This window comes from Gossypium raimondii, chromosome 12 (assembly GCF_025698545.1).
Source record: "Gossypium raimondii isolate GPD5lz chromosome 12, ASM2569854v1, whole genome shotgun sequence".
NCBI classification, from domain to species: domain Eukaryota; kingdom Viridiplantae; phylum Streptophyta; class Magnoliopsida; order Malvales; family Malvaceae; genus Gossypium; species Gossypium raimondii.
Window position 1 is genome coordinate 39,381,194 of NC_068576.1, and position 13,915 is coordinate 39,395,108.

At 33.6% G+C, this 13,915-nt stretch overlaps 1 protein-coding gene and 1 non-coding gene across 2 annotated transcripts; one reads left to right on the forward strand and one right to left on the reverse strand.

Annotated features, from left to right (window-relative positions):
• Nucleotides 1-4,232: 4,232 nt before the first annotated feature.
• On the reverse strand, nt 4,233-4,339 carry LOC128035799 (small nucleolar RNA R71). Its single transcript, XR_008192348.1, has one exon. It is a non-coding gene; the product is annotated as a small nucleolar RNA R71 (small nucleolar RNA).
• Nucleotides 4,340-8,079: 3,740 nt separating this feature from the next.
• Nucleotides 8,080-12,639, forward strand: LOC105764053 (receptor-like serine/threonine-protein kinase ALE2). Its single transcript, XM_012582501.2, has 8 exons — nt 8,080-8,566; nt 9,172-9,606; nt 9,809-10,180; nt 10,322-10,540; nt 10,929-11,300; nt 11,414-11,657; nt 11,735-11,882; nt 11,967-12,639. Exons 1-8 carry the CDS (start codon nt 8,536-8,538, stop codon nt 12,342-12,344), a joined length of 2,199 nt encoding a protein of 732 aa, XP_012437955.1. The 5' UTR covers nt 8,080-8,535; the 3' UTR covers nt 12,345-12,639.
• The last annotated feature ends 1,276 nt before the right edge of the window (nt 12,640-13,915 follow it).

Genomic DNA, 13,915 nt, shown 5'->3' on the forward strand with positions numbered 1-13,915 from the left:
CAATATGATAAGACCACACACATATATATACATCAAAATATACCAAACATAAGCCATTTAAGTGACTAATCTCAACAAAACACTAATATGCCATCATTGGCCAAATTAACCTATACATGCCAATATAACCGAAATTAATTTACTGAAAGTACCAAAAAAGCCGATGGATAGTGTGAAATAGCTCTGACAATTTTCCAACTTGAACGAGCTTCCGAATTACTATAAAACACAAAAAATAACACAGAGTAAGCATTTAAGCTTAGTAAGTTCGTATAACAAAGAAATTAACTTACCATTTAATCACATTTACGGTAAGCATACAAAACATATCCAAACCAATTTGGCTAAAAGCCTAAACACATATCCTTAACATGTTAGCCATGTAAAACACATATAGTAGCTAATAAACATGGATGAACATAATCACTAAGCAAGTTTCATGTACATGTATCATCCATTTCATGTTTATATCATGTAATATCATTTCCATGTATTTCATGTATATACCTGTAATAGTTTGTAACGAACTCATATTGTCTCATAACAGAACATTGCTCGTTGAACCATTTAAAATATCGTTGGATACAAGGGTAGTACACACGAGGTGTACTAAACTGTAATCCATCAACTCATATACATGTATGCTCATACGAGCTATGAATCGGTATGCTCTCATGAGCTGTGAATCGGTAAGCTCATATGAGCTGAGAATCGGTATGCTCTCATGAGCTGTGAATCGGTAAGCTCATACGAGCTGAGAATCGGTAAGCTCTCACGAGCTGCAAATCGGGAAGCTCATACAAGCTGTGGTGTGTCTACAACACATGCAGGACCCCAACCAAATCGGTAACCCTAATGACATGTCATTTGTATCCTATGAATTCCTAAGGTTCAAACGGGACTTGGTAATCGTCGAATGTGCGATCGATATTTATACATGGCAATTATACAAATCACATTCATATGATTCAATTAAAACATATAAATACTCAATTTAATTACATGAACTTACCTCGACGAGTATCCGTAAACACGGAGGCGACTTATCTAATTTTTCTCTTTACCTCGATTTAACTCTATACGAGGTCTAACATGATCTATACGAATAAATTTAACTCATTTCAATATAATTCTCATTCAATTTAATCCAACATGGAATTTTGGAAAAATTATCATTTTCCCTATACTTTTAATTCCTTTGTAATTTAGTCCCTAAGCTCAAAAAATAAAATTCATACAATTTAATCATTGCTCAAGCCTAGCCGATTTTTATACATATTAATAGCAACCCATATATTTCACAAAATTCACAAATTTTACCATAAATTTATCACTTTTTCAATTTAACCCTAATTGATAATTTTACCAAAAATCTCTTTACAAATATTATTTATCTAACAACAACCATTCATTTTCTATCATCAAACTTCAAAATTCAAGCATATTCGTCAATGGAAAAACCCTAATACTTTAACAGTTTTGCAAATTAATCCCCGAGCTAGCTAGATTAAGCTACTACAATCTCGAAAACATAGAAATCATCAAAAACGGGACAAAAATTCATACATAATTGAGCAAAATAAGCTTGCTGAAATTTTCAAGCTTCCATGGCTAGGTTTTCTTCTTCTTCTTCTTTTTTGGTGGAAGATGATGATAATAGTCTATTTTATTTTATTTATCATAATTTTAATCACTAATTTCCAAAATTAACCTTAATAATTCATTTCATTTCCAATGATGACTATTCATGCTTATCCACTAACAACTTTAATGGCTAATTATTATATAAGGACTTCCAATTTAAAATTATATAGCTATTTAATACCTTTAGCCATTAGAACTCAGCTTTTGCACTTTACATAATTTAGTCCATTTTATCAAATTAGGTATGTAAACAGTAAAATTTCTTAACGAAATTTTTATACGAAATTTTTATCATACTGTAGACCATAAATTAATAATAAAATAAATGTTTTCGACTTCGGATTTGTGGTCCCGAAACCACTATTCTGATTTCACTGAAAACGGGTTGTTACAATAGGATTGGATTTTTATTTTATTTCTATAATCTAATGATAAGATAGGATTATTAGTATATGAATTTAAGCTGCAACATTTCATGAAATTGATTAAAGTAATGTATACAAAGTGTATTCTAAATTTTGTATATAAAATAAGTTAAAAAGCTTTTTTATATGTTAAAAATAAGTAAAATTAATTATTATTTTTGTAACAATTAAAATATAAAACTGATATTTTTATAAGATGGATGAAAGGTGCTAAAAGTGACATGTTTTTAGCCCCATTCTTGATGTGTTTTTGGGTGATTATTCGATGTTAATGGTGAATTTTATGCTCATAATCCTTTAAATCCATATTTTTATACTTAAGAGAGTATTTGGGAGTAAAAGGAGCGAAAATCAGAAAATCGGAGGAAGTTACAAGAGCAACATGGGCTGGACCATTCCACACGATCGTGTGAGCTACACGGGCTGCACACGGCCATATGGCAGGCTATTTCGATTTCATGAATTACACTCCGAACAGTGAAAAATTGTAATTTTTAGGGTTTTTCGGGTATTCTGAGACCTATATATGAAATAAACAAGAAGATAGGAGAGAGCTGTCATAAAATACTCAAGGAAACAACTCGAAAAACACCTTTGAAGCCGATTCTAAAGCAGATTTCCATCAAGATTGAAGATTCTCATTTGGTTTTTTTTGGAGATTATCATGAATTTCTTTGTTTCTTGTGGTTATATTATGTTTTGCGTGTGTGTGTTTTTGCAAGTATGAACTAATTTTCTAAATACCTAGGGAGATGAACCCTGTGATGAATTATGTCGTTTGATTTTCTATTTTATGGAATAAAGACTAAGATATTATTCTCAATTATGTGTGCTTAATTCTTGATTTGATATTTCTAGACTATTGATCCATGTTTGATATGTTTAAATCAGATGAGGAATAGACCCTATTTAAGAGTTGATCTAGCATAATTGAGTGGAGTTGCATGCAATTCTAAAAATAGGACAACATAAATCTACTGGACTAAAGTCAAATCTAATAGGGGAATCCATAAATCGAGCGAATGCGATAATAAGAGTTTTAATTAGAAAGAAATTTCAATTAATCAACCTAGAGTCAGCTGCTCTTATTCTTAAAGAGAGATATTACCATAATTTAGGGATTTCTATGGATCAAGATACTAAGTGAAGAAATTGCGTAATTTAGATTGATAGTGACAGATGAAGTCTAGGTGAATTCTTCCCTGGATATTGTTTCGCTTATTGGTTGTTTACTCGATTATTTTCTTGATTTGGTCTTTGTCGTGTTCCTAGTTAATTAGTTTAGTTAATTTTAGTTTTAATCAATCACTCAAATTTATTGGTTGAATAATAGAAAGATGATAATTACTAGTACTTTTAGTCTTCGTGGGAATGATATATTTGCTCACGATAACTATACTATTAATTGATAGGTGCACTTGCCTTAGTCGAACTTTTAGTTGGTTTCATAGATATCAAGTTTTTGGCGCCATTGTCGAGGACTAAAATATTAGGAAATTTTTATTTTTATTAATTTAGCCATTTTTATTTTTATTTTAATATTTTTTGTTTTTAATTTAATTTTTACATTCTAATTTTTCGTTTGTTTAATTCTAACAGGTTCATTTGGATTATGACTAGAGGAAACTCGTTGGAACTGTTAATTTTTTATAGTGAGATTGAAAAGACTGCTCGCAGAAATCGTACAGAGGTTAGAGAAGCAAAGCAATGTCAGTAGATTGTAATAGACGATCAAGAGAAAGGATATTACTATGGAGATGGATGATAATCAAAATAATCAACAACCTCCTGCACCTCCTACTCCTCATACTATGTTTGATTATGCTAAACCTACTCTGATTAGGGCTGAATCGAGCATCATCAGATCAACTATTGCTGCAAACAATTTTGAGCTGAAGTTGAACACAATTCAGATGGTACAACAATATGTCCAGTTTGATGGGTTACAAGATGAAAATCCAAATGTTCATTTGGCTAACTTTCTAGTGATTTGCGACATTTTCAAAATCAATGGTATTACTGATGATGCCAACGCTTAGGTTATTCCCATTTTCTTTTAGGAGCAAGGCAAAACAGTGGTTGAATTTCCACGAGGTTCTATCACGACTTGGGATCAGATGACTGAAGTTTCTGTTAAAGTACTTCTCATTGGCTAAAATAGCTAAGTTGAGGAATGACATATCTTTTTTTTCTCAAATTGATTTGGAGACATTATATGATGCATGGGAGAGATTTAAGGATCTTTTAAGAAGGTGTCCTCATCATGGGTTACCTTTGTGGTTACAAGTTCAAACCTTTTACAACGGTTTGAATCCCTCGACTAGGCAACTAATTACTGCAGCAGCTGGCAGAACATTGAATAATAAAACACCTGAGGCAGCTCAAGAGTTTATTGAAGAGATGACACTGAATAACTATCAGTGGCAAGTCATGAGAACAAAACCGATTAAAGTAGCCGATGTTTTTAATTTAGATGCAGTTGTTATTTTGGTAAGTCAGGTGGAAACACTAAGTAAGAAGACTGATGGTTTGAGTTGCAATAACACGATGAATCCGTTAATGCAACGTGATGCAACTGGAGTGGGGATAATCAATCCGGAATGTTTACCCTTCAGTTCTAAAATGGAGCATGAGCAAGTCAACTTTATAGGTAACAATTCTAGACCTTAAAATAACCCCTATAGCAATAACTATAATAAGGATGGAGGAATCATCCAAATTTCTCTTGAGGTGGTCAAGGTAATTAAAGGTCACAAACCCTTCCGAGTTTTTAGCAACCTTATTAGGAAGAAAAGAAACAGAACTTTAAGGAGATGTCAGCTAAATTTATTTTGGTGTTCGAAACTCAATTTCAAAATACTGAGACAGCTTTGAAAAATCAGCAAGCATCGATTCAAGGGCTTGAAAATCAAGCTGGACAGCTTGCTAAATTGGTTTCGAAAAGACAACAAGGTAGCTTACCTAGTAACACTGAAACTAACCCAAATGCGCAAATCTACACAATCACTGTTCGAAGCGTGGAAGGGTCAGTCGAGCCTGAAAAGAAGCTAAATATAAAAGCCGTTGAGAAAAACGATAAGGTTAAGGAAAGCAAGAAAGAACATAAGCCGGTGGTTAGAGAATACAAACTATGAATTTCATATCAGGCAGCATTGAAGCAAGACCGCATAAAAGAACAATATGATAAATTTCTTAAGCTTTTAAACAAATTGCATATTAACTTACCTTTTATTGAAACTATTTCGCAGATACACAAAAATTGCATAGTTTTTTTTTTCAAATGTTATAAAAAACCAATCATTTTACTCATTTTTTTAACAATAAATATTTTTATTCTGTGTAATAATAATCAAAATATACTCAACGCTATAGTATAATACCTTTACAAGGTCTCTTCGACACTTTTTTCTTTATTCTCTTTGTGGAACATTTTTAGAGTTTTAAAGAAAATTTTCCCTAAGGGTATTGAGGTTTTTGTCTACCCACGGGTCTGTTTAATATTGTTTCTAGGAAGCATTTTTGGGACAAAAATATTCCTAAATAAGCTGTTTTTTGAGAGAGAAAAGTGTTTCTCTCAAGCCAAAAATTGACCCAAAAACACTTTTTTCAAAAGCTGAAAATTTTAGCTTCTCTCCCAAACTAGGCCTACATCTTTTACCGTTGATGGTGATATAATTTAGGAGTTGGCAGGGCCTCGACCTCCTAAAATTTTTAAAATTTTCTTAAAAGTTACTTGAAGTTTTAAAATATTTTATTTTAATATTATAATTAGTGTTTAAAAAAAGGATAAAATTGTGTATGGCCTTCAAAGTTTTTTAAATTGGATTTTTTATAGACTTTATAATTTTTTAATGATAAATTTAGTAACATTTTTAGTTTAATTTGATAAACTAATACAAAGTAATACTTAAATATTAATTTGGTAAAAATAAGGCTTAGTAATTGCAATATGTAAGTAAATGGTAATTAAATATTAATTAGGTAAAAATAAAGTTAAATAATTATAATATATAATACAAATTGAGTATTTAATTTATTTTATTTTTTTAAAAAATTTAGTAATTAAGATTATCTCAAATTTAAAAATACTTTAAAATATGCTCAGGCTTACTTTAGACATATATATATGTCGGCCCCTTTATCAATAGTTTTGACTTCGCCCTATATACATAAAAAAAAATATTGAAAAAACAAGTCATGCTAAAGGGGTGAGCATTCATTCGAGTCTAATCGAGTAAAAAAATTTCAAGTTAGTCGAGTTGACGAATTCTATTTTAGCAATCGAACTCAATTTAAATTTTTTTTTAATCGAACCAAATCGAGTCAAAAAATTTCGAATCGAGTTAACGAATCCTATTATTTATACCTAATGTTGCATGGGGAAAGGAATCAAAGTTAAAAATCAAAGCTTTTAGGTTAATTTTGAGTAAAGGAAAAAGAGAAAGTGGGGGGATTCGAGAAAGAAAGTAATGCTGATGGGTAAATATTTATCAAAATGGCATAATTTTACCTTTTAACTTAATAATTTTGACTTTTAACTTTAGAAGAAGTAAACATTTATTAAAATGACGTAGTTTTACTTTTTCTTATTCGGTTTTTCGGATAACTCAAATTGTATAATTCATATTCGAGTTAAATTAAAAAATTTAATTTTTTATTCAAGTTGATCCAAATAACTCGATTAACTCAAACTATTTAATTTAAAATTTGAATATTTAATCGAATTTTTCAAATTAAATCCGATTTTATTCACTCGTATCTTCTGGCTTGCATTCCATGGTCACTGACTGGAAATGGTTTGAGATTTTGTTTTGGATTCATTTCTTTGTCCTTTGCTGTTTTTTTTTCTTTCTTTTTAATTTGTGTTTTCTTTATTTCTCCTCTTATTTGGCTTTAATTTTTAAAGTTTATATGAAAACCTTAATCTCTTTTGCTTTGACCTTAATATCTTAACATGCATATTTGGACTTTCTTTTCTGTTCTAATAAATAAGCCAAAACGCTGTTGATCATGTCTCATTCTTACGTTTTCCTTTGATTATTACAACATGACAATGAACGGCAAGAGCAACTATCAGCATCAATCCAACGGTTGGGATTTTGACTGTTTTTATGCACGTTAGCAATATAAAAGCTTAATATTTATTTTTCAATTCTATTTATTAAAAGAAATATCCATCAACCTCGTAAAAATTGATCTGCAAGTGTTACGGGCAGCGCTAAGGAACCCACAATTGATGTGCACATTTTAGATCCTTCATGTTCATTTGGGCTCATTCAACTCGACATAATTAACTCATTACTTGAAAAAGACTCAAGGTTATCTACTTAGATCTTAGTTAAAATGTTAACACTCCAATAACTTGTACTTTTATTAAGATAAGAATGTGTAGAGTTTAAATCTCTTAAGACTTTTATCTTGTAGATAGACATTAATCTCAATCTCAATCTATACCGTAATATTTGGAGAGCTCAACTATAAATAAAATTCAGTACAATATTTTTTTTTGTGCATTTTATGTTCTATTTGGATTCCTTTGTCTGCCTAACGCCGTGAGGTTTGCGAAATTAAAATTTTAATCCCATGACACAAATAAAATCTTGACGTTCTTAGTACGAAAAAATTATCATATAAATTTCTATTAAATGATTCAATTTAAAATTAATTATAATAAAATTATACTTTAACTCCAAAAATGATGAAATCATAAATAAAAAATTAGTAACTATAAAATTGGACGAAATTCCAAAATTAAACAGACACGAAAATAAATAAATAAATAAATAAAAACCTTCCTACCAACTTGAATTCAAGTCCCTTTACCTACATAATAGAAGATCTTTTGACGTGGTGACGTGTTCTTTTTTTTTTTAACCGTTATGTCTCTTTTATCGTTAACGCGAACGTTAAGCCTTAAAATAAAGGTCACTATAGATTTAGATTACAGACATCGAAAAAAGGAGCAACAAAATAAAAAGAATAAAAAGTAACAAAAGAATTGGTGAACAAAAAAAAAACAAAAAAGAATGGGCAAAATATTATTTTTATAAAAAAAAAACAACTTTCTCAGCTACTGATAACTGAGAGAAACAAAGCTAAAGCCAACGGTTTTTTTTTTTCAGTTCCACAAACAATTAAACAATCAACTTCTTTTCTTCTCTGATTCAATTTTTTTTGGCGTTTTGGAGGTTGAGTTTTTTTTTTTGAGTTAAAGTTCTTGGACTCGGTAACTCAGTAATGGCAATTACGAGTCCGAGTCATTGCGTACGAGTTTTGATTCTGGTGATGTTATTATCTCCACCGTCGATTACTCAGTGAGCTGTTGCAATTCTCAAATAAGTTTGTTACTCGTTGTATTCGTTTTGTTTTTTTATGCTCACTTGAAAACTTGTGATCTCGCCGTTGGTTTATTTGAAATCTCTCTCCAGATCTGAGTTTTCTCCGGTTTCAATCAACGGCATCGGTGATGTCGAGTTTTGTTCTTTCGAATCCCAGTGGTAATTTAATTGCTTTTAGCTTCTCTGTTACTGTGTAGAAATTTGAGCTATTCTTGATTTCCAAATTTGATTTTTTGTTAAAAAAATATTGAGGACTTAGTTAGCTAAAGATTTGTATGAAGCTTGGTTCAGATATGAATTTCGTTTTTCTTTTTACGTTTTATTGCACAATTTGAACCAGAGATATAAAAGGAAAGGTTTCATTGACTCATATAAAGCACTTATTTAGGTTTAGCTTGAAATATAATTTTTGTAAGTTCTTACTTTTTCTTTCCATTTTTTTATTTTTTTTCTGGAAAATAAACCCTGAAATTGATAAGAGACTGTAAATTGCTTACTATTTGTTTCTATGCTATAACTATAACTGTCTTTTGGGTAAATATGGAGAAAATCAGAACCTTATAAGAGCCTTAGAGAAAGAACAAGGTTGACTATTAGTAGATATTAGCTGCATAGGTTTATGAAAGAAAGCATTTGAGTGTATTCATGTTTGCAGTTCACAATTTGTTATTCCTTATGCGTTCTGGATATTGAGAAACATTTTATCATTGTTATATGTTTGGTTGTTTAAGTGATTGAGTTTTATTCTTAATATAATTTAACAGGAGCATTGGGAAACATCTGTTCGTTTTTTGTGAAAGCTGTAGTTGTTGTGAGTTGTGCAATTTCCGTTGCCAGTGCTGATTTTTCGAATAATCTGCGCCGAGCACCAGTACAATCTCCCACTAGAGCTCGTGAGGGTGCACCAGCTGTTTCTGGTCTTCCCTTACCTTCCAATCTGCCATTGATCCATAGATCACACCGAAGACATTTTTCACCTCATGGTGCACCAACACTTATAGCACCAGCCCAACCTCCTCTTTATGGTCCACTTATAACGGTCCGTCACCCTCCTACCATCCCACACTTGTCGAAACCATCAATGAAGAGTGCCTCGATGCCTCCTGGTGCAAACTTGCCAAATATTGCCCCTACACAGATCAGTCCTGGGGAAATTCCTTCTGGTTTGGCTCAACCACCATTATCTCCTGAAGTGTCTAGTAAGATATTTTCAAAAACATTCTTTTAATAAACTATGTTCTATTTTCTTCATTCCATTTTCATTAAATATCATAAGTCAACTTCTTTTTATGCTACTTCTATGCAGATGTTAATGATAAAGGAAGAACTTGTTAATTTGCTAAGTCATATTTATACTGTGTATGATGAGATGCTTACATGTGTATTTTCTCAATTTGCCAGATTGTTGCAAACGAAATTCAATTTTGAAACGAGGGAGTCATGGTTGCCATTGTGTGTATCCCATAAAGCTCGACCTTCTCCTTTTAAATGTCTCACAAAACGCGAATTGGCGTGCTTTTCTAACCGAATTATCTTCTCAGCTTCATTTGCTGCCTACTCAAATTCAGATTATCAATTTTTATTCGCTCAGTTTATCTAGATTAAATATCTCCATGGATATTACTCCACACACAGGGATCAGTTTCTCTGCTCTTGATGCATCTAAAATAAACTCTTCACTTGTGATGCATAGGGTTCGGTTTGACCCAAATATAGTTGGAGATTTCGAGGTCCTTAATTTTACATGGTTTGAAGCTCCAGCACCTTCCCCAGGTAAATTATGATGACCAAAATTCTGCTCTTGTCTAGTGACTTTGAAAAGCTTTTTTTTTATTGATTTGGAAGTAGTTTTTTAGGCTATGGTATGTTATCTTCTTTTATTTTTCCTGACAAAGCTCAGCATCTTGTTTACAGCACCTGTCGTACTTCCTGAACCAGTAGCTGCACCGGCACATAAATCCTCCAATGCTAAATCACCAAGCCCTTCAAACAAGGGGAAGCATTCGGATTTGATTCTTGTCTTTGGTATATCTGCTGGCATACTGGTTTTTGCTATAGTATCTGTGCTCATAATTTGTTCATGTACATTCCGTGAGGGAAAGGCTAAGCCTAAAGCATCTCCTACAGAACCTGGTATGTTAAGAGCAATGACATTTTTTGGCGGCCTCTGAGGTTTAATATTTTTTATCATTTTGACAAAATTTTCTAGAACTGGCAATTGATCACATGATCAGTTATGTTGTGGATGACTTGTGGAAAAGAGAACTTGTTTTCCTCTATCTTCCTCTTGTAGGATGACTGAAAAGAAATTTTGTAACTGAATCTCACTATTTAGGCAAAAAAGGTTCAGAACCCTAAATATAAGCAGAACCAAAAAAATACTAAAGCTTAAGTTGTGTGATTCTGCACTTTTAGTTAAACCTTATAAACAGGAATACAGATTTTGCATTATGGTTTTAATCTAGTTTTGCAGAGTAGAAATGTTATATGAGTGCTCAGGTTCGTTTTCGTTCTCTTTCAGTAAAGCCAAGGACTGCTGATGTGGTTGCACAAGCAGGGTCTCTTCCCCACCCAAGCAGTACAAGGTTTTTACAGTATGAAGAACTTAAAGAAGCAACAAACAACTTTGCACCTGCGAGCATACTAGGGGAGGGTGGATTTGGCAGAGTTTTCAAGGGTGTTTTAAGTGATGGTACAGCTGTAGCTATTAAAAGGCTTACCAGTGGAGGGCCTCAAGGAGATAAAGAGTTTTTAGTTGAAGTTGAGATGCTTAGCAGGTTGCATCATCGTAATCTTGTGAAGCTTGTAGGTTACTATAGCAGTCGCGATGCTTCACAAAACCTGCTTTGTTATGAGCTTGTCCCAAATGGAAGCTTAGAAGCATGGCTCCATGGTAATTTGGCTCTCTAAATTTTAACCAATTGGTAGCTCATTCAATGATGTTTATCCTTTTATCTGGAGTTGCTTTTAATACGTGGCACTGAGTTTGATCCTGTTTTGCCTCAGGCCCCTTGGGAGTAAATTGTCCACTGGACTGGGACACCAGAATGAAGATTGCCCTTGATGCTGCAAGAGGACTAGCATACCTGCATGAGGACTCCCAGCCGTGTGTCATCCACAGAGATTTCAAAGCATCCAACATATTACTTGAGAACAACTTTCATGCTAAAGTTGCTGATTTTGGCCTTGCGAAACAAGCACCTGAAGGCAGAACAAATTACCTGTCCACTCGTGTAATGGGCACATTTGGGTTAGTTCCGTACACCACTCTTGTATCTTGCTCTCTTGTTTCAATTAACACTGAGGTAAAATGGGATTGATTTATAGGTATGTAGCTCCTGAGTATGCTATGACCGGACATCTACTGGTAAAAAGTGATGTTTACAGCTATGGAGTTGTACTGCTTGAGTTACTCACTGGAAGGACGCCTGTAGATATGTCACAACCATCAGGACAGGAGAACCTTGTCACTTGGGTAAGTAATTACCTGGATTAAAGCATTTGGGAATATGCAGAGAATATTCGTATATTAATTACAAGTTGGCTGTTCTGCTTTCAGGCAAGGCCAATCCTGAGAGACAAGGATCGGTTGGAGGAGCTTGCCGATCCAAGGCTTGGAGGGAAATACCCGAAGGAAGATTTCGTACGAGTTTGCACAATTGCAGCTGCTTGTGTTGCTCCGGAAGCGAGCCAAAGGCCCACAATGGGTGAAGTAGTACAGTCTTTAAAAATGGTGCAGCGTGTTACGGAATATCAAGATTCCATGTTAACCAATTCAAACAACCGGCCCAACCAGAGGCAGTCTTCTACTACTTTTGAGTCAGACGAGACATCATCAATGTTCTCTTCTGGTCCTTACTCTGGCTTAAGCGTTTTCGACAATGACAATATCTCAAGGACTGCAGTTCCCTCAGAAGATCTTCATGAAGGACGATGAATACTTTGAATGAAGAAAAAGTGGAACAGCAGCGGCCTTCACTCAGAAGCTCGTGAAAACTCGATACCACAGTGAGAATTTTTCTCTGTAGGAAACGATGGTATTTCGAAAAAGAACCTTTAGGAAGTGTTGTAGATTCTGTAATTTGGTGGATAGAAGGGGAATGGGTGCTTCTTGTTGTCCCAATTGTTGTACCACTGTTAAATTTCCCCCCATGCAGTGGTGGATGAAATTTTGTACATATGCACATTATAGCCTTTTTCTATTGGATTTGCATTCAAGGGTTTATGTTAAACTTTTTTCATTTTATTTTCTCTTTCATTCCATAATCATTTTCTTTTATTTTCAAGGGTTTATGTTAAACTTTTTAATTCCATAATGATTTTGAAATTTATGTTGTATTTGTATTTTTTATATAATTTTTAAACAACTTATAACCTTCACTTTAAATTCTTAAAGGGAGTATATTAGGTGGTGAAACCCAGTACAAATAATAAAAGTGTTTGAGAATTATTTTGTATATAAATTTTATATTTTAAAAAATAATGAAAGGTAAAAAAGAGTGGGTTATCAATTAGAAATTATATGGTAACGGATAGTTTTACAAAAGAGGATTGATTTTTATAAAATAAAAAATTGTATTAATGTTGATACTACAAAAAGGAGGGTAGGGAGGATTAAGTCGTGGTGAGGCTAGTTCACTTAAAGATGTGGAGAGCTAAAAAAGAATAAGAGGACAGACTGATTGCTGGGAGAGATGGTAATTGCCTAAAGTACTTTAAAGGTTGCAGAGTCGATGTTTTTTTCATCGTTGGGAGGGTATTTATAAGAGAGGTTCTCTTGTCCTCTAGTGTGATGTGGCAAATTGCTATGAAGGAAGTTGCCATCATGCAATATGTGAAGGACGTGCCTTATGGGGCTCATTTTGTTATGTCTTCAGTTAGTATAAGGCTGTTATGCCCAAGTGGGCCTCCATTGCATTGAGGGTGTGTACACACTTGAGGAGTATCCACACCTAAAAAGTGGGTGCCTGTCCCATCTAAGAAAGGTGGAAGGGCTTGTTAGGAGGGCCTATCAAGTGGGTGATTGTGAGTACAGAATATTGATAGTCCTCTAGTCTGGACGACTTGTAACACCCCTAACCCTTATCCGTCACCGGAATAGGGTTACAGAGCATTACCGAACATTACAAATTAAATACGGACATTTCCCAACATTTGTTACACATATTAAGAATCAATTATTTAACACTCATATTGTCCCTTAGATGGACCCTCGAGACCCAATATTCACCTTAGAAATGAATCGAGACTAAACCGGGTACTCGGGGAATTTTTCCCAAAACCTCAAAAATTTTCTTAAAAGCAGGGGACACACGCCCGTGTGGCCAACCGTGTGAGCAGACACGCCCGTGCCTTAGGCTGTGTGGGCATTTGATATGAGGCACATGACCATGTCCCAACCTGTATCCTTACCCGTGTAACTCTCTGACTTGGGTCACACGGCCAACCACACACCCGTGTGCTAGGCCGTGTGTAAAAACCTGGGTATTTTGTTTGAAAATTTTAAGG

Coding starts and splice junctions, on each gene's coding strand:
- LOC105764053 (XM_012582501.2), top strand. CDS start 8,536: ATGTCGAGTTTTGTTCTTTCGAATCCCAGTG. Junction 10,181..10,321: donor AGCTCCAGCACCTTCCCCAG/GTAAATTATGAT, acceptor TCTTGTTTACAG/CACCTGTCGTACTTCCTGAA. Junction 10,541..10,928: donor AGCATCTCCTACAGAACCTG/GTATGTTAAGAG, acceptor GTTCTCTTTCAG/TAAAGCCAAGGACTGCTGAT.